A 21,042-nucleotide genomic window follows, 5' to 3' on the forward strand; every position below is an offset into this window, starting at 1 on the left:
CTGCTGGAGTTTAGAAGAGAGAAAGGTGAATTGATTAAAAACATAAGAGCTCACGTGGTCTTGACAGGATGAATGTGGAAGGGACATCTCTTCATTATGAGAATCCAGAACTAAAGATAACTTGTTAAAGTTAAGATTTTCTCTACTTAAGACAACACTCAACTTGCCTCACTTCCATTATGATAACTCTGAAATTCTGTACAATGTGCAGAATTTGTAGTAATTCATTTTGCAAATGGATGAGGTTAGTAAGGAGCTCTTGGTTCCGGTTCACAATCAGCAACCATGTGACCAAATAACCACTAACTTCATATAAAAAACTTCCTGAATATTCTGGCTTTGTTTTAGCTACACCCATAAACTATGACATATTATGGAAATACTCTTTAATAGACTGCGTTCTTTCACTTTCTCCCACACCTCTTGCAACATTTGCAACTCTCTCCACGATGGATAATGAGACACATGTATGCCCTTTAGTCAAGGAAATTTATTCAGCCTACAATCCACCAATACTTATTTTAACATTTATCTTTGGATTAATTGGAAATATGATTGCCTTGTGGATCTTCTGTTTTCACGTTAAATCCTGGAGACCAAACACCGTCTACTCACTGTGCCTGGCGATTGCCGACACTCTGCTGATCTGCTGTCTGCCATTTCGAGCCGATTACTACATACGTGGGAAGAACTGGATTTTTGGTGATGTTGTGTGCCGTCTGAAGATATACCTGATGTTTCTGAACCGGACAGAGAGCGTTGTTTTCCTTACAGTTATGGCACTTGATCGCTATTTCAAAGTGATCCATCCTCACCATAACGTGAACAAGATCTCTACAAGGACTGCAGTGAAGGTATCGCTCGTTCTCTGGTTTCTAACAATGTTGATTTGTGTGCACTTTCTGGTAGAACCTCGTACCTTCACACATCACAATGTAACTCACTGTGAGCCATTTAACATAACTCAGCCTCTAAGCCCCACAGCATTTTGGACTAATAATATTTTCATTGTTTTCAAGTTTATTTTACCGGCTTCAGTGATCCTGTTCTCCACGTGCTGTATTATCTGGAGGCTAAAGCAGATGAAATCTGAAATGAGGGTTAAATATCAACGAGCTATGAGGCTTTTGATAGCTGTGGCGGTAGTGTTTCTCATCTGCTTCCTACCCAGCAATATCGCTGTAATCGCCGTTTTAATTTCAAGCAATTTAAAAGACTGTGAGTTATTTGACGTCTGTGTTCAGATATTCTACAATACACTGTGCATAACCTATTTGAACAGTGTGCTGGATCCAGTTATTTACTACTTCTCAAGTTCAACATTTAAAGAAACTTTGAAGAAAGCTCTTACTTCTCATAATATCAGATTATTCAGATCAGGAACAAAGCATTCATTGCATCCAAAGCAAGAAATCCAACAAGCTGTTGAACCTGAAAGGTCTTCAGGATGCAATACCTTTGATCATTTTCAAACAGAGTCAACAGGGAATATATGAAGCTCCGCCAGTTATCTGCGTAATTTTTTCATATTTTCTCAGGAAGAAATGTGGCGATTATGTGCTGTATGAAATTACTTGCATTTATCTTAGCTCTCTTTCATTGGGACTATGATGACTGATCCCTCAGGTTTCTCAGATAAAGTTTCTACGATTACTCACAACCAGCAACACTCATTTGCGTGTTGCTAGAGAATATGATGCCAACATACAATCTCATTGATCACATGATGGATTTCTATGGAACTTTGCCAGGATCAAAGAGGACATGGTAAAGAAATAGGATGAATGTTTTGATTAAAAAAAAAGGGGAATCTGCCTAATATTAAACTTTCAATCATCTCCACTAAAAAATGTTGTGTGTGTGTGTGTGTGTGTGTGTGTGTGTGTGTATCAAGTTTGTTGTAATTTGTTTTATAACCAATTGTTTATTGCCAACTATAAAAGCATTTCCAATAGATTGTAATCAGTGTATGCATTCCTGATATTGATTTAACACTTTGGAGAATTTGGTTCTTTTCTGCTGCTGTTTCATTGAAATATGTAATGCATAGATGCCAGTTAACGTATTCCTCCTGTGCTGGTACTTTAAAACAAATTTCCAACCTGTGCCATGCCTCTTCTCCATAACGCTGCCTCTAGTTTTCCCCCCCTCTGGAAGTGATTATGGGAAGTTATCAAATCATATGCAACACACACAAAATTCTGGAGGAACTCAGCAGGTCAGGCAGTACCGATGGAGGGGAATAAACAGTTGACATTTTGGGTCAAGACCCATCATCAGGACAAGTGAAGCTCAAGATTTGTAGCATCTGCAGTAACTCATACTCTGTTGGCCAAATCGTATTCTGTGACTGATGTGCTTTCAGATATTTTGGACTAATGTGTGGCAGAGCCTACTGGGAGATCTATGTATTGTTTGCATGGATTCAGAAATTGGGCACTTCTATTTACTGATGGCTGAAACTAGTCAAAGACATCAAGTAGACATGTGGCTACACCAAGCCCATCATGCCTAAGTTTGTCGTGCTGGATAATCCTCCATCTGGAACTGTCAGTACAACTGAATACCAGTAATACTATTGTCATATGTTTAACTTTAAAACAATTTGGATAAGATATCTAGAATGATTAATTTGTCATATATGTGAACTGCTCAGTGTCTGACAGTTTTAATTTACTCAATAATGAATGGCTGTCATTTACACATCAGAACCTTATCAAGGCTGTTTTAGACATATCTCAATTTATTTCTACTTTGCATTTTGAACTGGACACGAGTTGTAATTACCTAAATATGAATATGCAAATAATAAAACTACCTGAGTAATTTTAATTTTTACTCTTTCCTCCAATTCAAAATAGGTAAGCCATGTGATCTTATCCGTGATTCACATGTGAAGTTAGGCATGGCAGAACAACTGCTGTCACGCAATCATCAACTGAGTCTCCATGCCCTTATTAACCTACCACAGCTCTACTTTTCCAATTAAATAGATAATTAACTGATCCCAAAGGAAATTACAGTGTCACAGTAGCATTGCATGCACAGATATACAAATATTATAAGTAGAAAGAATAAAAAATAAGTTACCTTAAACAGTCTAACAGGAGGAGGTCATCTCTTCCCGTGCTATAGGTTGACTCATCATAGAGCCTGATAGCCGAGTGTAAGAGTGACCCCATATAGCACATTTCGCAGCAGCACGGCCGTCTTAGCCTATTACTGAAAGTGTTCCTCTGTTCACCCAAGGTGGTATGCAGAAGGTGAGAAACATCATCTAGAATTACCAGATTTTCCATAGGGTCCTTTGTTCTACCACAGCCTCCAATGTGTCGAGTTTGACTCCTATAACAGAGCCAGCCTTTCTAATCAGTTTATTGAGCCTGTTGGCATCACCCGTGTTGATGCCATTGCCCCAGCACACCACTGCAAAGAAGATTGTACTGGTGTCAACAGACTGGTAGAACATGTGAAGGTGAGGCCTGCATACTCCAAAGAACTTCAGTCTCCTCAGGAAGTAGAGGCAACTCTGGCCCTTCTTGTACACAGCCTCTGGTTTTGGTGCTCTACTCAAGTCTGTCATCCAGGTGCACCCTCAGGTACTTGCAGGTCCTCAGCACATCCACATCTTCACCATCAATGGTAACAGGGAGCAGTGCAGGCTTGGTCTTCCTAAAGTCCATCATCACCTCCTTTGTTTTACTGATGTTGTGCTTCAGATAATTCAGTTTGAACCATCTGACTAAGTCCTCCACCAGGGCCTGTATTCATCCTCCTGTCCTCCCCTTATACACCCACTATTGCTGTCATCACAGAATTTCTGCAGACCACATGACGCAGTGTTGTATCTAAAGTCTGAGGTTTTCAGGGTAAACAGGAATGAAGCCAATACAGTCCCCTGTGGGGCCCCAGTGCCGCTTATAGCCATGTCTGACACACAGCCCTGAAGCCGCACAGACTGTGGTCTGCTGGTCAAGGTAGTCCACTATCCAGGAAGTGCCAACCTGCATTGAATGGAGATTTTCCCACAGCAATGAGGCTGTGTGGTATTGAAGGCACGAGAAATCAAAAACCATGATTGTCTCAGTGCTGCCCTGCTTATCCAAATAGGAGTAGGCTCTGTTCAGCAGATAGATGACAGCATTGTTCATTCAGGTGGGCAGGGGATTGAGGGCTGACGTGACCAGGGGTCGGAGGTGAGCCAGGGCCAGCCTGTCTAGGATCTGCAAGATGTATGAGGTCTGCACGGTAATCATTCAAGAATTATTGGAACCCAGGTTAATTAATTCAAAGATGTAATGTTAGAAAGTTCTACCTGAAGAGGGGTGAAAACGAGGTTTAGCGATTTAAAAAAAAGAATTTTAAAAAAACGCTATGCGAGGGCAGGGCGGGGCGGGCCGGACGCAGCTACGGACAAGGGGAGAAACGAAGCAACGATTAGAAGCTGAAGATGTAAATTGTTAAGAGTGGAATTACTAGTGAGTATCTTTACCATACTAAATAGAAAATTTCAGGGTGAAACCCTGGAGAAGAGGCCATAGCGAAAAAAGATTTTTTGAAGTTACGACTATAACACGCAGCAGCTACAACGGGACAATATCAGCAGCGACGAGTGTCCAAAATCCCTACCGTGTAGTCGGGAATTAATTCTGCAAAATTATACCAAGGTATTCGGTCAAATTTTTGTACAAGTTTATGAACTGACTTACCGTGGATGATCAACTATTGCAATCCAATGGACCAAGAAACAAGATGGCGACGCAAGAAACAAGAAGACGAGCCAGCGCGGGAACGAAATGTTTAATGATGCAGAGGATTTAATACGGTTAGATGTATAAGATTATTCTCATTCGAAGAATTCGAATTTGATTTTCTGCAAGAACTGATTATTTTTGCAAAAGCTTTGATTAGTTACTGAGTGAGATTTACTTTATTTAAGAGTTGTGACGTTGGAGAATTGTCGTGAAAGGAGTTAAGCTGTATCGATATATATGTTTTGAATTTGAATTCAAACTTGTAGATATGCTGCCTGGAACTGAAACTGAAGGTAACTATAATACTTGAGAACAGGAATTATAAATGGTTTTCTAACTAACTAGGGGTAAGTAAAAAGGAAAGTTTAGTCTGTAAACTTTAAATAGGGAATAACACTAGTTAGAGAGATTAGAGTAAAAAAGGAATCTCACTGATTCTAATTAAAAAGGAATTAGTTGTGGTTTGATATTTAAGATTTGGAACCTAAAGAGAATGTTGGAATTTTGAATTGTTCTTGCTCATGTAAATATTTTGTACATATAGTTTTATTTCTTACAAAGAACCTTATCTCCAGAGTGTGTGGTTTCTATTCACTTCCTCCTTCTGATACCTAGAATCTTCTGATGGCCTACTAGCACCTAGTGTAATTTGATTTTCTCAAAGAGTGCGGTGACTAGTTACACACGATAAGACCGGTGCTACACAGGTGTTACATTTTGGTTGGCCCTTCTTGGGTACTGGGACCACACATAATATTTTCCACACAGCTGTGACCTTTTCCAGGCTGAGACTCGGAAAAAGAGCTGGAGAACTCCACACAACTGCTCAGCACACTCCTTCAGGAGCCTGGGGTTCATACTCAACTTGCACACTCAAATTATGCACTCAGCATACAACTGGGCTAAATTAGACTGAGGATTATGAGCTGCAGCCATTATCAGGATCAGTAGAAGCCTCTGGAAACAGGGTGCACCTCGAACTGGAGAATTTCACCTCCCACGTCAAAAGCAGAAAATTAACTTATGCAATTTGCTTTAGCCTTCTCCCTGTAGAAACTCAGATGGTACTAAAACAATAACATCATCAGTGGATAAATCATGCTTTGCATCCCCAACCGTATGCACAAACACTATTTGGTAGATGTGACATTTACTATCAGAGCATTGATCTGCACAAATTGGAAATTTTAGGGAGGATCTTCTCAAACTATTTCTCTCCTCCATTGAAACACACCCACAGCAGTGCTGCTAAGAGAATGTGGGTGAGCTTACTGAGGAAATGTGTAGACATGGGGAGCAGAAGCAAATGTCAGCTTTGTAGCACATTTTGAACTAGCCTCTATGGTCAACATTGCTCATTTTGTACAGGGGCGATAGCCATGCTCAAGCCTTGCAGCATTGCCTCCCAGTAGAAAATCTCAATTATATCAGCCGGGCAGCAGTATGGGTAAATATTAACAGGTGGCTCACACTTCTGGAAAGGAATTCATTACCTTTGACAGTGAGAGGTTTGACTATTTACAGAGTTACTGGTTTTGCAAGGTCAAGGGAGATTTGAAAAGGTATTTTTGATCCTACACTTTTTAAAAACTCTGAATAAATAACGTTAAGAGAACATGGAATGGTATGGGTAAATAACTAATTTATTCCCAGCTCTATACTGCATCATGGAGACCATCCTCACCCCATTACCATCTGCTTTGGTGCAGTATCCTCTAACAATATAGAAAAAGTACAGTGAACTCTCAGGACATCAGAAGAAGTCATTAGCTGTGATTTACCATTACTGCAGGACTTGTATGTGTGTAGGACCGAGAAGCAGATAGGAAAAATAATTGCGGACACTACCCACGCAGCAAACCACCATTTTCTAATGTTGCTATTTGAAAAGTGCTATAGAGGTATTAAAACAAAAACTTCACACCGGGTATCGGCCCGAAACGTTGACTGTACCTCTTCCTATAGATGCTGCCTGGCCTGCTGCGTTCACCAGCATTTTTTATGTGTTACCATCTTAAAAGTTCCTTCTCCAGGCAAGTAATCTGATCATTCTCACTCACAACTCTGTTGCTCCTCTATCTATTACCTCAATCTCTGCACTGCATTGTACACACCTTAAGCCACTTTTTATAGTGCTGTTCACATGCAGGTATTCATTCATATACACACACACACACGCGCGCACTATGTATAACTTCATTTTTATATAATTTTTTGTAATGAGACTATAAGAACATAAGACATAGGAACAGAATTCGGCCATTGAGTCTGTTTCTTCATTCAATCATGGCTTGATCGGTTTTACCTCTCCACCCCGTTCTTCTGCCTTATCCCTGTAACTTTTGGTGCCCTTACTAATCAAAAACCTATCAATCTTGGCTTTAAATATACCCAATGACTTCGCCTCCACAGCCATCTGTGGCAGTGAATTCCACAGATTCACTCCTCTCTAGCTAAAGAAATTCCTTCTCACCTCTCTTCTAATTTGACACCCTTCTATTCTGAAGGTGTGCTCCCTGCTCCTTGGCACACACAATATAGGAAACTTACTCTCCTCCACTCTACCTAAGCCTTTCAATATGCATTAGGTTTCCATGGGATCTCCCCTCATTTTGCAATACTAGCACGTATGGACCCAGAGCCATTTAATACTCCTCATACATTAATTCTTTAATTCCCAGGATTATTCTCTTGAACCTCTCTGGACCCATTCAATAATTGTTGAATGTTGTTGTTTTTTACCGTAAGGCAAAAGGAGCAGAATTAGGCCATCTGGCCTATTGAGTCTGCTCCACCATTCAATCATGGCTCATCCATTTTTTTTCTCCTCAGCTCCAGTTCCCGGCCTTCTCCCCGTAACCTTTGATGCCATATCCAATCAAGAATCTATCAATCTCTCCCTTAAATACGTCCAATGACCTGGCCTCCACAGCTACATGTGGCAACAAATTTCACAAATTCACCACCCTTTGGCTAAAGAAATTTCTCCGCACCTCTGTTTTGAAAGAGTGCCCCTCTATCCTGAGTGTGTGCCCTCTTGTCCTAGACTCTCCCACCATGGGAAACATCCTTTCCACATCTAGGACTTACAATATTCAAAAAGTTTCAGTAAGATTCCCCTCTTCCTTCTGAATTCCAGAGAACACAGACCCAGAGCCATCAAACGTTCCTCATATGATAACCCTTCATTCTGGAAATCATTCTTGTGAACCTCCTCTGGACCCCCTCCAATGCCAGCACATCATTTCTAAGATGAGGGGCCTAAAACTGTTCACAATACTCAAGGTGAGGGCTCACCCGTGCCTTATAAAGCCTCAGCATCACATCCGTGCTCTTGTATTTCAGAACTCTTGAATTGAATACTAACATGGCATTTGCCTTCCTCACCACTGACACAACCTGCAAGTTAACCTTCAGGGTGTTCCGCACAAGGATTCACAAGTCCCTCTGTATCTCAGATTCCTGGATTTTCTCCCGTTAAGAAAATAGTCGGCACACTTATTTCAGCTACCAAAGTGCATGACCTGCATTTTCCAACATTGTATTTCATTTGCCACTTTCTTGCCCATTCTCCTAATCTGTCTAAGTCCTGCACCCTTCCTGTTTCCTCAACGCTACCTGCCCCTCCGCCAATCTTCATATCATCTGCATACTTGGTAACAAAGCTAACTTTCCATCATCTAATCACTTACATACTGTAAGATCTTCAAGATAGTGCCAACATACAACATAACCAAAGGCGACATCCTGCAGACAGTTCACAAAACTATTTCTTTTGCTTCCTCCTTCAGATATGATTCTACTACTAAGCTGTGTGTGATTGGAACCCATGACTTATATTTTGATTGTATGTTTTTGAACCAATTGAGTGAACTGGCACTTTATTGTCTCCAAGGGAGCCCAGGGAGGTTCGGAGCAGTGTGCGCAGCCTGGAGGCCTGGAGCCCATGATCGACTCCATTGCTTCTCTCTGACTGAAGCGTCAAGGGTACCAGCTCATGATTGACTCCATTGCTTTTCTCCAATTGAGACCTCGAGCAAGGTTGAGGTCAACGAGGATGAGAGCTGAGGATGGGCGAATGTTCAGCGCCACCTGCCTGCGTTTGACCTGTTTTCCTCTCCCTATCGCAAGATGCTGCCGGAGAAAAGTGCAGGAGTCTTCTCATCCATGTTGCAAGGATTGATCAGGGAGGCCGAGGACTGATTTTGGAGGACTTTGGGGTTCATGTTGCACGTGTTCCTGGATTCTGGGTACAGGTGTCCCCCACTTTTCGAACATTCGCTTTATGAAACCTCACTGTTTCGAAAGACCTACATTAGTACCCTGTTTTCGCTTTCAGAAGGTGTTTTCACTGTTACAAAAAACAAGCAGCACGCTATAAAAGGCAGCGCGCGCCCCGAGCTGCCGCTCTCCCCAGATTCGGAACGGCATTCTCGTCGGCATTGCTTAAACACATGCCTGTGAGCAGTCGTTTGCAAGGTGAGTTCTGTGGTATCGGAAAAGCCTAAAAGAGCTCGTAAGGGTGTTGCATTTAGTGTAAAACTAGATATAATTAAGCGTTTCGATCGTGGTGAACGAAGTAAGGACAAAGTGAGTTTGGCTTGTGGAAGCTAACGAACAGGATGTTGAAGAGGTTTTGGCATCCTATGACCAAGATCTGACAGATGAAGAGCTGATGCAATTGGAAGCAAAAAAGCTAACAATCGAAACCGAATGCACTAGCCAACTGAACGTGAAGCAACTGCGTGAGATTTTCACTGCAATGATAAAGTACGACTTTAATTTTGAAAGGGTACGTAGGATTAGGGGATATTTGCAAGATGGTTTGAGTCCTTACAAAGAACTGTGTGATAGAAAAATGCGCGAGGCTCAGCAGTCAAGCAAGCCTTCAACATCAGCCACAGCAGACGACGAACCTTGACCTTTGACATCGAGGCGGGCAGAGATAGAAGATGACCTGCCTGCCCTAATGGAAACAGACAATGACAGGATGACACCCCAGTGTCCCACCACCCCAACCCCAAGGCCACGGACGGATATCGATTCGCGGTGAATGCAGCGGTAGCCAGGAGGCACACAGCACATCTTCAAGAAAAAAGGCGAAATAAACATGCTAATTAATTAGGTGCTGCCTGATACGTAATTGTCGGCCCAGATCAGAGACAACGCAATCAGAAATCAGCACTGATCTGGGCTGACAATTACGTGCCGGGCGGCACCTAATTAATTAGCATGTTTGTTTCGGCTTTTTTCTTAAAGATGTGCTGTGTGCCTCCCGGCTACCGCTGCACCCCTGCATGCTTCGCGGATCGGTATCAGTTGGTGGCCTGGAGGATGGGGGCCACTGCACCACCCCAACCTGCGACGACTCAGCCTAACACACCAACATCAGTGTGCTCAGCGCTGTCCCGATTCCGGTAAGTGATACTACACTGTACATACATTATTTCTACTTTATATAGGCTGTGTATTTTTACGTGTTATTTGGTATGATTTGGCAGCTTCATAGCTTAAAGGTTACTGGAGAGCGCTTGCTTTTGCCAACAACGCTTGCGTGAGATTTTCTGTCGATGGCGCTTGCATGAGATTTTTGCTACGGAGAACAGTTCAGTGATGATTGTGGGAAAGTATTTCTACTTTATATAGGATTTTGGAAGAATTCCTGTTGTCTACTTTATATAGGCTGTGTATTTATCATATCATTCCTGCTTTTACTATATGTTACTGTTATTTTAGGTTTTATGTGTTATTTGGCATGATTTGGTAGGTTATTTTTGGGTCTGCGAACGCTCACAAAATTTTCCCATATAAATAAATGGTAATTGCTTCTTCGCTTTATGACATTTCGGCTTACGGACCGTTTCATAGGAACGCTCTACCTTCGGATGGCGGGGGAAACCTGTACTCTTTTTTCCAGTTTTGAGTGGTTTGATCATGACTATCAATGCAGTCTGGGGTGCTTCAATGAAGAATGCTTTGTCCTGAAGCCTGCAGTGGGCTTGTCTTGCAATATCGAACTGAACTAAACTGAATACTGCTTTGATGTTTCATATTCTGTGTGCTTGGTGTTCTCTTGAACAGATTCCATGGTGTTTCTTTTGTTTCGTGGCTACCTGCAGAAAGAGGACAAAATTCAGTATATGTGAATTCTGTGTACATACTTTGATAATAAGTGTACTTTGAATCTTTGAAGAAAATGTAAGGGTATAAAGACCCTGAATGGGAGATACATACAAGTCTCTGAACAGAAGCCAGGATGTGGGATATAGATTACAATGAGAGATAGAAAAGGCATGTAAAAAGGGCAATGTTACAATAGTAATGGGGGATTTCAGTATGCAGGTAGATTGAGAAAATCAGGTTGATGTTGAATCCCAAGAGTTGGAATTTGTAGAGTGCCTTGAGATGGCTTTATAGAGCAGCTTGTGGTGTGGTCCCACCAGAGGAAAGGCAATTCTGGATTGGGTGTTATGTAATGAGTCAAATTTGATTAGCGAGCTTAAGGTAAAGGAACCTTTTGGAGGTAGTGATCATAATACATTAGGATTCACACTGCATTTTGAGGGGGAATCAGATGTATCAGTATTACAGTGGAGTAAAGGGAGGCATGAGACAGGAGCTGGCCGAAGTTGCTTGGAAGAGGACACTATTGGGGATGACAGCAGAACAGCAATGGCTGGAGTTTCTGGGGGCAATTCAGAAGACATGGGGTATAGGCGTCCCAAAGATGAAGAAGTATTGTAAAGGGAGAATGAAGCAACTATGGCTGACAAGGGAAGTCAAAGACAACATAAAAGCAAAGGGAGGGCATATAACAAAAATTAGTGGAAATTTAGAGGATTGGGGATCTTTTAAAAACCAACAAAAGGCAACTAAAAAGCTATAAGGAAAACATATGAAGTATGAGTGTGAGCTAGCCAATACTGTTAAAGAGAATACCAAACGCTTGTTCAGATGCATAACGAGTAAAAGAGAGGTGAGAGTGGATATTGGACCTCTGGAAAATGATGCTGGAGGGGTCGCAATGGGGGACAAAGAAATGGCAGATGAGCTTAATAATTATATTTTGTGTCAGTCTTCACTGTGGATGGCACTAGCCCATGCCAGAAATTAGAGTGTGTCAGGGGGCAGAAATGAATGTAGTTATTATTACTAAGGAGAAGGTAGTTCAGAAGCTGAATGGTCTGAAGGTAAATAAGTTACCTGGACCAGATAGACTACACACTAGGGTTTTAAAAGATGTAGCTGAGGAGTTTGTGGAGACATCAGTAGTGATCTTTCAAGAACCACTAGATTCTGAAATATTCCAGAGGACTAGAAAGTTGCAAATGTCACTCCACTCTTCAAGAAGGGAGGGAGGTAGAAGAAAGGAAATTATAGGACAGTTAGCCTAACTTCAGTGGTTGGGAAGATGTGGAAACCATTATTAAGGTTCAGGTTTTCGGGTACTTAGAGGCACATGATAAAATAGACCAAAGGTCAAAGGTCAAAAGCCTTAAGGGAAAATCTTGCCCATCAAATCTGTCAGAATTCTTTGAGGAAATAGCAGGCAAGATAGACAAAGGAAAGTCAGATCATGCTGTTTACTTGGACTTTCAGAGGGGCTTCAACAAGATGCTGCACATGAGGCTGCTTAACAAGATAAGAGGCCATGCTCTAACAGGAAAGCTACTAGAATGGATAGAAGATTGGCTGACTAGTAGGGGGTCAAAGAATGGGAATAGAGGGAGCATTTTCTTTTTGGCTGCCGGTGACTAGTGGTGTTCCACAGGGGTTGATAATGGGACTGCTCCTTCTTTTCATGTGATACGTCAGTGATTTGGATGATTGAATTGATGGCTTTGCGGCTAAAGTTTGCAGATGATACGAAGGGAGATGGGGGGGCAGGAAATGTTTAGGAAGCAGGGAGTCTGGCAAAGGACTTCAGCAGACTGACAGATGGAATATAGTGTAGGAAAGTGTATGGCCACTCACTTTGGTAGAAAGAATAAAGGCATATACTGTTTTCTAAATGAGGAGAAGATTCAAAAAGTCAAAGAGTGTTGGGGGGGCTTGGAGGTCTGTGTGCAGGATTCCCTAAAGGTTAACTTGCAGTGGTGATGAAGGCAAATCCAATGTCATCATTCACTTTGAAGGACTAGAATATAAGAACAAGGATGTAACACCATGACTTCATAAAGCATTGGCCATACTGCACTTGGAGTATTGTGAGCAGTTTTGGGGCCCTTAACTAAGAAAAGATGTGCTGGCATTGGAGAGGGTCCAGAGCAGGGGTTCCCAACCTGGGTCCACAGACCCATTACTTAATGGTATTGGCCCATGACATAAATAAAGTTGGGAACCTCTGGTCCTGTCATGGTCCAGTCCATGAAGTCCACATTCTGGTTCACGGTCCGGTCCGTGGATTCCTTATTCCGGGTTTTCCTGTTTTCCCTTGTTCCATTGGGTGCCTTAATTGAGGCACCTGATTCTCATTTTGGGCTGGCATATAAATACCTCTCAAACCAAGGATTCCCTGCTGGACTGTTCCCTTCCCCTTCCCATCTGAATCTCTAGCAGTTACTTTGGCAGCTTATCTCAACAGTTACTTCGGCATTTACCTTCGTCTGTTACCTTCACCTACTACCTTGCCTGCGTCCTCGCCTGTATGGCCGTCTAGTTCAACCGCTGGAGTGAGACTGGAGCCTTGCCACGCCAAGATAAGGAACTATCTATCGTTGAGTTTGGAACTGTCTCTTTGTGTCCCTGTGTTTAGTGTCCGTGTCAAAGAAGAATCTTGGCCCTAGTCCTGTTCCTAAGGAGAGGTCCTGGCTCTGTGTTCCGTGTACGAGTCCTGGCCCTACGTCCTGTTCCCAAGGAGGGGTCCGGGCTCTGTGTTCTGTGTTCCTGTGTTCTAGTCCAAGGCTCTGTGTTCCTGTGCTCCAAGACCAAGTCCAGGTGCTGTGTTCCAGCCCTTGTCCAAGTCTGAGTTTCGTGTCCTCATCCAGTTCTGGTTCCTTGCCCAGCCTGGTGCTAGAGATTCCTTGTCCTGTGCTAAATCGTCCCCATCCGAACCCTCGGCAGTTTCCCTCGGCAAGTATTCTTGGCGAGCATCCCAGCCCTGCATCCAAGAAAGGGTCCCGGCCCTGCATCCTAGAAAGGGTCCCAGCCCTGCACTCCAGGGAGGAGTCCCGGCTCCATACCCAAGAGCCTAACCAAGCCGACTCCAAGAGCTGAGCCAAACCTTGTCTAAGAGCCACATCCTGCCCTGGAGTACCTTGTCCAGTCCACGTCCAAAGCTCTGTGGTCCAAGACCAAGTCCAGGCGTCGCGTTCCAGCCCTGTCCAAATCCCAGCTTCGTGTCCTCATCTAGTTCCAGTGCCTCACCCAGCCCGGCACTGGAGGTTCCTCGTCCTGTGCTGGGGTACCTCGTCCTATGCTGGAGTACCTCATCCTGTCCTTGCAAGATCCTAGTCCCGAGTACGAGCCTAGACGCAGGTTTCGGTTCCGAGTCAAGACCCAGGTTCCGGTGTTCCACGTTCCTAGTCCCTAGTCCAAGCTCCTTGTTTTTAGTTCCACGTCTGGGTCCCATGCTTCTATCCCAAGTTCTAGCCCAGGCCCTGAATCCTAGTCTTGTCCAGGGCCTGTGTCAATGTCCAGCGACGTTTCTTCCCTTGCTCTCTTGACAAACCTAGTCCCGTTCCTAGTACTTCAGTGTCTGTGTCTTGCGTTTGGATCCCCCATCAACACCCACTTGTAACAGGTCTGGGAATGAAAGAGTCAATGTATTGGGAGTCTTTGATGGCTCTGGACCAATACTCCTTGGAGTTTTGAAACCTGTGGAATATTGAAAGGCCTAGATAGAGTGGATGTGGAGAGGATGTATTTTATAGCAGGGAAGTCTCAGTCCAGAGGATACAGCCACAGAATAGAGAAGCATCCATTTAGAATGGAAGTGAAGAATTTCTTTAGCCAGCAGGTCGTAAATCTGTGGAATTCATTGATACAGATGGCTGTGGAGGCCAATTTACTGGGTATATTTAAAGCAGAGGTTGATAGGTTCTTGATTAGTCAGAGTGTCAAAGTTACAGGGAAAAGGCGGGAAAATGAGGTTGAGAGGGATAATAAATCAACCACAGTGGAAGGTTGGAGCAGATTCGATGGGCCAAATGGCCCAATTCTGCTCCTATGGCCTATGACTTTATTTGTTCTGTAGTCTCATCCTCTAAGATGACAGTGATTAATTGCTCTCTTCTCTTTTACATACTTTGAAAATCTCTAAATTATGTTCATATTGCTTAATATTTTACTCTTAAGATCTGATTTCTTTTTCCTTCTATTGTTTTAGTCATTATTTTCTGGTTTCTAAAACATTGCTAATTATCTGATGTTCAATTTGCAAAACTGAGTCCTTTCTTTTGATTTAATAGCATTCTTAACTTGGGCACAGACAGATAATTTTTCTGGTGGAGTCTTTCTTTTGATAAATATAAATCATCTCCTTAAATAGCGGCAGCTGCTTGCTTCCCATGTTGCTTTTTAATCTGTTTCCCATCCATTTCAGCCAGCTCTGCATTCTTCCATTATTGGCGTTATTTAATTTTCAATAAGATCATTCGTTAATCAAAGAGTCTTAGGGTCATACACAAGGGGAAAAAAAGCAGCAGCCGGTTAGCTGTCCTCTCCAGCCTGCTTTGTGAGCACAAAATTAGTCTCCCCAGCCCACCATGTCCATGTCGACTGTCAGAAACCAATCTATACTAACCCCATGTTTCTGTACTTGGCCAACTGCCTGCTCTGCCTTCTCAATTTGAGCATTTCCCCAAATGTTTATTAAATGCTGGAAGATTCTCTATCAACATTTCTTTCTCCGGCAGTGTTTTCCAGAGACCTCAGTTAAAAAAATTCATCCTCATCCCCTTTACAAACCTATTATTTCTCACCTTAATCCTATGCTCTTAGGTCTTAGACACTTCTACCATAGAGAAAGGTTTTTATCTGCCCTACCTATCTCTACCTTCCATTATGTTCTATATCCCTAATGACTCTCCTGCCCCAACCTCCTTTACTTCAAGGGAAACCAAGTGTATCCAGTTTCCTGTCTGAAACAAAAGGTTCTATTCCAAGCAACATCCTGATGGGCCTGCTCTGGACCCTCTCCAGTGGAATCCTGGCCTTCCGAGCGTGTGGTGACCAGAACTGCACATGTTATTCCACCTGTGACCTAACCAATATTTTATTAAGTTGTACCAAGACTACGGGGTGTTATATTCTATCGCCCAGCTAACGCAGGCCGGTACTGTACTCTGTATGTCCTCAACACCACACCATCGGTGCAGTATTGTCAGAGATCTCTAGATCTGTACACCATATTCTTCAGCTCTCCTTAGGACCCTACCATCCGTAGTGTATGTATTTACGGAAATCCTCATTTGATCCTACCTCACCAAATGTGCCCAGAACTGAAATAGCTCATAGCTGGTTCCATGTCATATTGGTCTAAGAAACTGATCTAAATATCTGTTCAAAGCTACCTCTAGGACAAGGATTCCAGTCTAATTCAGGTGAAGTCTATCCAAACGAAATTTTTATTGTTCCCCGGAATGGCTACATGCTGCCCATCAATTGTTAACATTTTCTTCCATACCGGACTTTGAGGAAGGCAGAAATAAAAGCAGAAAATGATGGGGACATAGAACATAGAATAGTACAGCACAGTACAGGCCCTTCGGCCCACAATGTTGTGCTGACCCTCAAACCCTGCCTCCCATATAAGCCCCACCTTAAATTCCTCCATATACCTGTCTAGTAGTCTCTTAAACTTCACTAGTGTATCTGCCTCCACCACTGACTCAGGCAGAGCATTCCACGCACCAACCACTCTCCGAGTAAAAAACATTCCTCTAATATCCCTCTTGAACTTCCCACCCCTTACCTTAAAGCCATGTCCTCTTGTATTGAGCAGTGGTGCCCTGGGGAAGATGCGCTGGCTATCTACTCTATCTATTCCTCTTATTATCTTGTACACCTCTATCATGTCTCCTCTCATCCTCCTTCTCTCCAAAGAGTAAAGCTCTAGCTCCCTTAATCTCTGATCATAATGCACACTCTCTAAACCAGGCAGCATCCTGGTAAATCTCCTCTGTACCTTTTCCAAAGCTTCCACATCCTTCCTATAGTGAGGCAACCAGAACTGGACACAGTACTCCAAGTGTGGCCTAACCAGAGTTTTATAGAGCTGCATCATTACATCGTGACTCTTAAACTCTATCCCTTGACTTATGAAAACTAACACCCCATAAGCTTTCTTAACTATCCTATCCACCTGTGAGGCAACTTTCAGGGATCTGTGGACATGTACCCCGAGATCCCTCTGCACCTCCACACTACCAAGTATCCTGCCATTTACTTTGTACTCTGCCTTGGAGTTTGTCCTTCCAAAGTGTACCACCTCACACTTCTCCGGATTGAACTCCATCTGCCACTTCTCAGCCCACTTCTGCATCCTATCAGTGTCTCTCTGCAATCTTTGACAATCCTCTACACTATCTACAACACCACCAACCTTTGTGTCGTCTGCAAACTTGCCAACCCACCCTTCTACCCCCCACATCCAGGTGGTTAATAAAAATCACGAAAAGTAGAGGTCCCAAAACAGATCCTTGTGGGACCCCACTAGTCACAATCCTCCAATCTGAATGTACTCCCTCCACCACGAGCCTCTGCCTTCTGCGGGCAAGCAATTCTGAATCCATTTGGCCAAACTTCCCTGGATCCCATGCCTTCTGACTTTCTGAATAAGCGTACCATGTGGAACCTTGTCAAATGCCTTACTAAAATCCATATAGATCATATCCGCTGCACTACCCTCATCTATATGCCTGGTCACCTCCTCAAAGAACTCTATCAGGCTTGTTAGACACGATCTGCCCTTCACAAACCCATACTGACTGTCACTGATCAGACCATGATTCTCTAAATGCCCTAGATCCTATCTCTAAGAATCTTTTCCAACAGCTTTCCCACCACAGACGTAAGGCTCACTGGTCTATAATTACCCGGACTATCCCTACTACCTTTTTTGAACAAGGGGACAACATTCGCCTGTGTCCAATCTTCCGGTACCATTCCCGTGGACAACGAGGACATAAAGATCCTAGCCAGAGGCTCAGCAATCTCTTCCCTCACCTCGTGGAACAGCCTGGGGAATATTCCGCCATGCCCCGGGGACTTATCCGTCCTAATGTATTTTAACAACTCGAACACCTCCTCTCCGTTTATATCAGTATGCTCCAAAACATCAACCTCACTCATATTCTCCTCACCATCATCAGGTTCCCTCTCATTGGTGAATACCGAAGAGAAGTATTCATTGAGGACCTCGCTCACTTCCACAGCCTCCAGGCACATCTTCCCACCTTTATCTCTAATCGGTCCTACCTTCACTCCTGTCATCCTTTTGTTCTCACATAATTGAAGAATGCCTTGGGGTTTTCCTTTACCCGACTCACCAAGGCCTTCTCATGCCCCTTTTGTGCTCTTCTCAGCCCCTTCTTAAGCTCCTTTCTTGCTTCCCTATATTCCTTAATAGACCCTCATTTCCTTGCTTCCTAAACCTCATGTATGCTGCCTTCTTCCACCTGACTAGATATTCCACCTCACTTGTCACCCATGGTTCCTTCACCCTACCATTCTTTTATCTTCCTCACCGGGACAAATTTATCCCTAACATCCTGCAAGAGATCTCTAAACATCGACCACATGTCCATAGTACATTTCCCTGCAAAAACATCATCCCAATTCACACCCGCAAGTTCTAGCCTTATAGCCTCATAATTTGCCCTTCTCCAATTAAAAATTTTCCTGTCCTCTCTGATTCTGTCCTTTTCCATGATAATGCTAAAGGCCCGGGAGCGATGGTCACTGTCCCCCAGATGCTCACCCACTGAGAGATCTGTAACCTGACCCAGTTCATTACCTAGTACTAGATCTAGTATGGCATTCCTCCTAGTCGGCCTGTCCACATACTGTGACAGGAATCTGTCCTGGACACACTTAACAAACTCTGTCCCATCTAAACCCTTGGAACTAATCAGGTGCCAATCAATATTAGGGAAGTTAAAGTCACCCATGATAACAACCATGTTATTTTTGCACCTTTCCAAAATCTGCCTCCCAATCTGTTCCTCTGTATCTCTGCTGCTACCAGGGGGCCTATAGAATACCCTCAATAGAGTAACTGCTCCCTTCCTGTTCCTGACTTCCACCCATACTGACTCAAGAGAGGATCCTGCCACATTATCCACCCTTTCTGTAGCTGTAATAGTGTCCCTGACCAGTAATGCCACCCCTCCTCCCCTTTTTCTGCCCTCTCTATCCCTTTTAAAGCACTGAAATCCAGGAATATTGAGAATCCATTCCTGCCCTGGTGCCAGCCAAGTCTCTGTAATGGCCACTACATCATAATTCCATGTATGTATCCAAGCTCTCAGTTCATCACCTTTGTTCCTGATGCTTCTTGCATTGAGGTACACACATTTCAGCTCTTCTACCTTACTGTCTTTACACTGTAAGGATTTCTCTTTCCTCAAAGCCTCTCTGTATGTTAGATCTGGCTTTACTCTATGCACTTCCTTCACTGCTCTGTCGCTCTGGGACCCATCCCCCTTGCAAATTAGTTTAAACCCTCCCGAACCATGCTAGCAAACCTACCTGCAAGGATATTGCTCCCCCTCAAGTTCAGGTGCAACCCATCCAATCTGTACAGGCCCCACCTTCCCCAGAAGAGATCCCAATGGTCCAAAAATCTAAAACTCTGCTCCCTGCACCAACTCCTCAGCCACGCATTCAACTGCCATCTCCTCCAATTCTTACCATCACTGTCACATAGCACTGGCAGCAATCCTGAGAACGCCACCCTTGAGATCCTGTTCTTCAGCCTTCTGCCTAGTTCCCGAAACTCACACTTCAGGACCTCATCCCTCTTCCTGCCTATGTCGTTGGTCCCAACATGTATCACGACTTCTGGTTGCTTTCCCTCTCGTACCAGGATGTCGTGCACCCGGTCAGAGACACCCCGGACCCTCACACCCGGGAGGCAACAAACCATGCGGGTGTCCTTCTACCGTCCACAAAATCTCCTGTCTGCTCCTCTGACTATAGAGTCTCCAATGACGACAGCTCTCCTCTTCTCCGTCCCAAGCTTCTGCACCACCGGGTCAGACTCAGTGCTGGAGGCCCTGCCACTGTGGCTCACACCTGGTCGGTCGTCCCCGCCAACAGTATCCAGGACGGTAAACTTATTATTCAGGGAAATGGCTACAGGGGTGCTCTGCACTACCTGTCTGCTCACCTTCGCTTTCCCCCCTCTGACTGTTGCCCAACGACCTGCTTCTGACAGCCTAGGTGTGACTACCTCCCTGTAGCTCTCATCTATGATTGCCTCATTCTCCCTTATGAGTCGAAGGTCATCCAGCTGCTGCTCCAGATTCCTTACACGGTCTTCCAGATCGCCCAGCCGTATGCACTTCTGGCAGATGTGACTCTGCGGGAGAGGGGAGTTCCCCCAAGACTGCCACATCTCACATGAGAGGCACATCACCATCTCAGAAGACATTGTAAAGACTAACTGCGAGCAAGCTTGTCCTCCGCCTTTTCTCGTCGAAGCCTCTCGACACTTAGAAGGTCAGGCAGCATCTGTGGAAGGAGGAGCAAAGTTAACATTTCAAGGTGAAGTCCCTTTGTCGGTTCTGATAAGGGGTATTCATCACGACCTTATGTCTATTTCTCAGTGTAATGACAGAAACTTTTCTCACTATTAGCCTGCACTACAATCTTTTTAAATGTCACCAGGATCACTAAGGCATAGACTTCAGTATAGTTTGGTTCGTACATAGACTAAGGAACTTAATATGAAGCCAAGAAGTAGGAGCAGGAGTCAGCCCTCTGGCCTGTTGAGTCTTCTCCACCATTCACTGAGATCATGGCTGACCTGGCTGTGGACTCAGCCTTTTCTCCGTAACTCTTAATTCCCCTTCTATGCAAACAAATTATCTAACTGTGCCTTAACAAGATACTGCCTCCCATGGGCAGAGAACTCCACAGTTTTACTGTTCTCTGGGAAAAGCAATTTCTCATCATCTCCATCCTAAATCTATTCCCCTGAATCTTGAGGCAGTATCCCCTAGTTCTAGTCTCACTTACCAGTGGAAACAAATTTCCTGCCTCGACCTTATCGAATGTTGATATAGAAGTGGCTACCCATGATATCAACACGTTTCATTCTGTGGTACCTTTAAGTCCCAGTGCA

General features: G+C 43.8%; 1 protein-coding gene across 1 annotated transcript; it reads left to right on the forward strand.

Annotated features, from left to right (window-relative positions):
* Positions 1-449: 449 nt before the first annotated feature.
* On the forward strand, positions 450-1,496 carry LOC134338585 (hydroxycarboxylic acid receptor 2-like). Its single transcript, XM_063034528.1, has one exon. It carries the CDS (start codon positions 450-452, stop codon positions 1,494-1,496), a length of 1,047 nt encoding a protein of 348 aa, XP_062890598.1.
* The last annotated feature ends 19,546 nt before the right edge of the window (positions 1,497-21,042 follow it).

This window comes from Mobula hypostoma, chromosome 27 (genome assembly GCF_963921235.1).
Source record: "Mobula hypostoma chromosome 27, sMobHyp1.1, whole genome shotgun sequence".
Lineage (NCBI taxonomy): Eukaryota > Metazoa > Chordata > Chondrichthyes > Myliobatiformes > Myliobatidae > Mobula > Mobula hypostoma.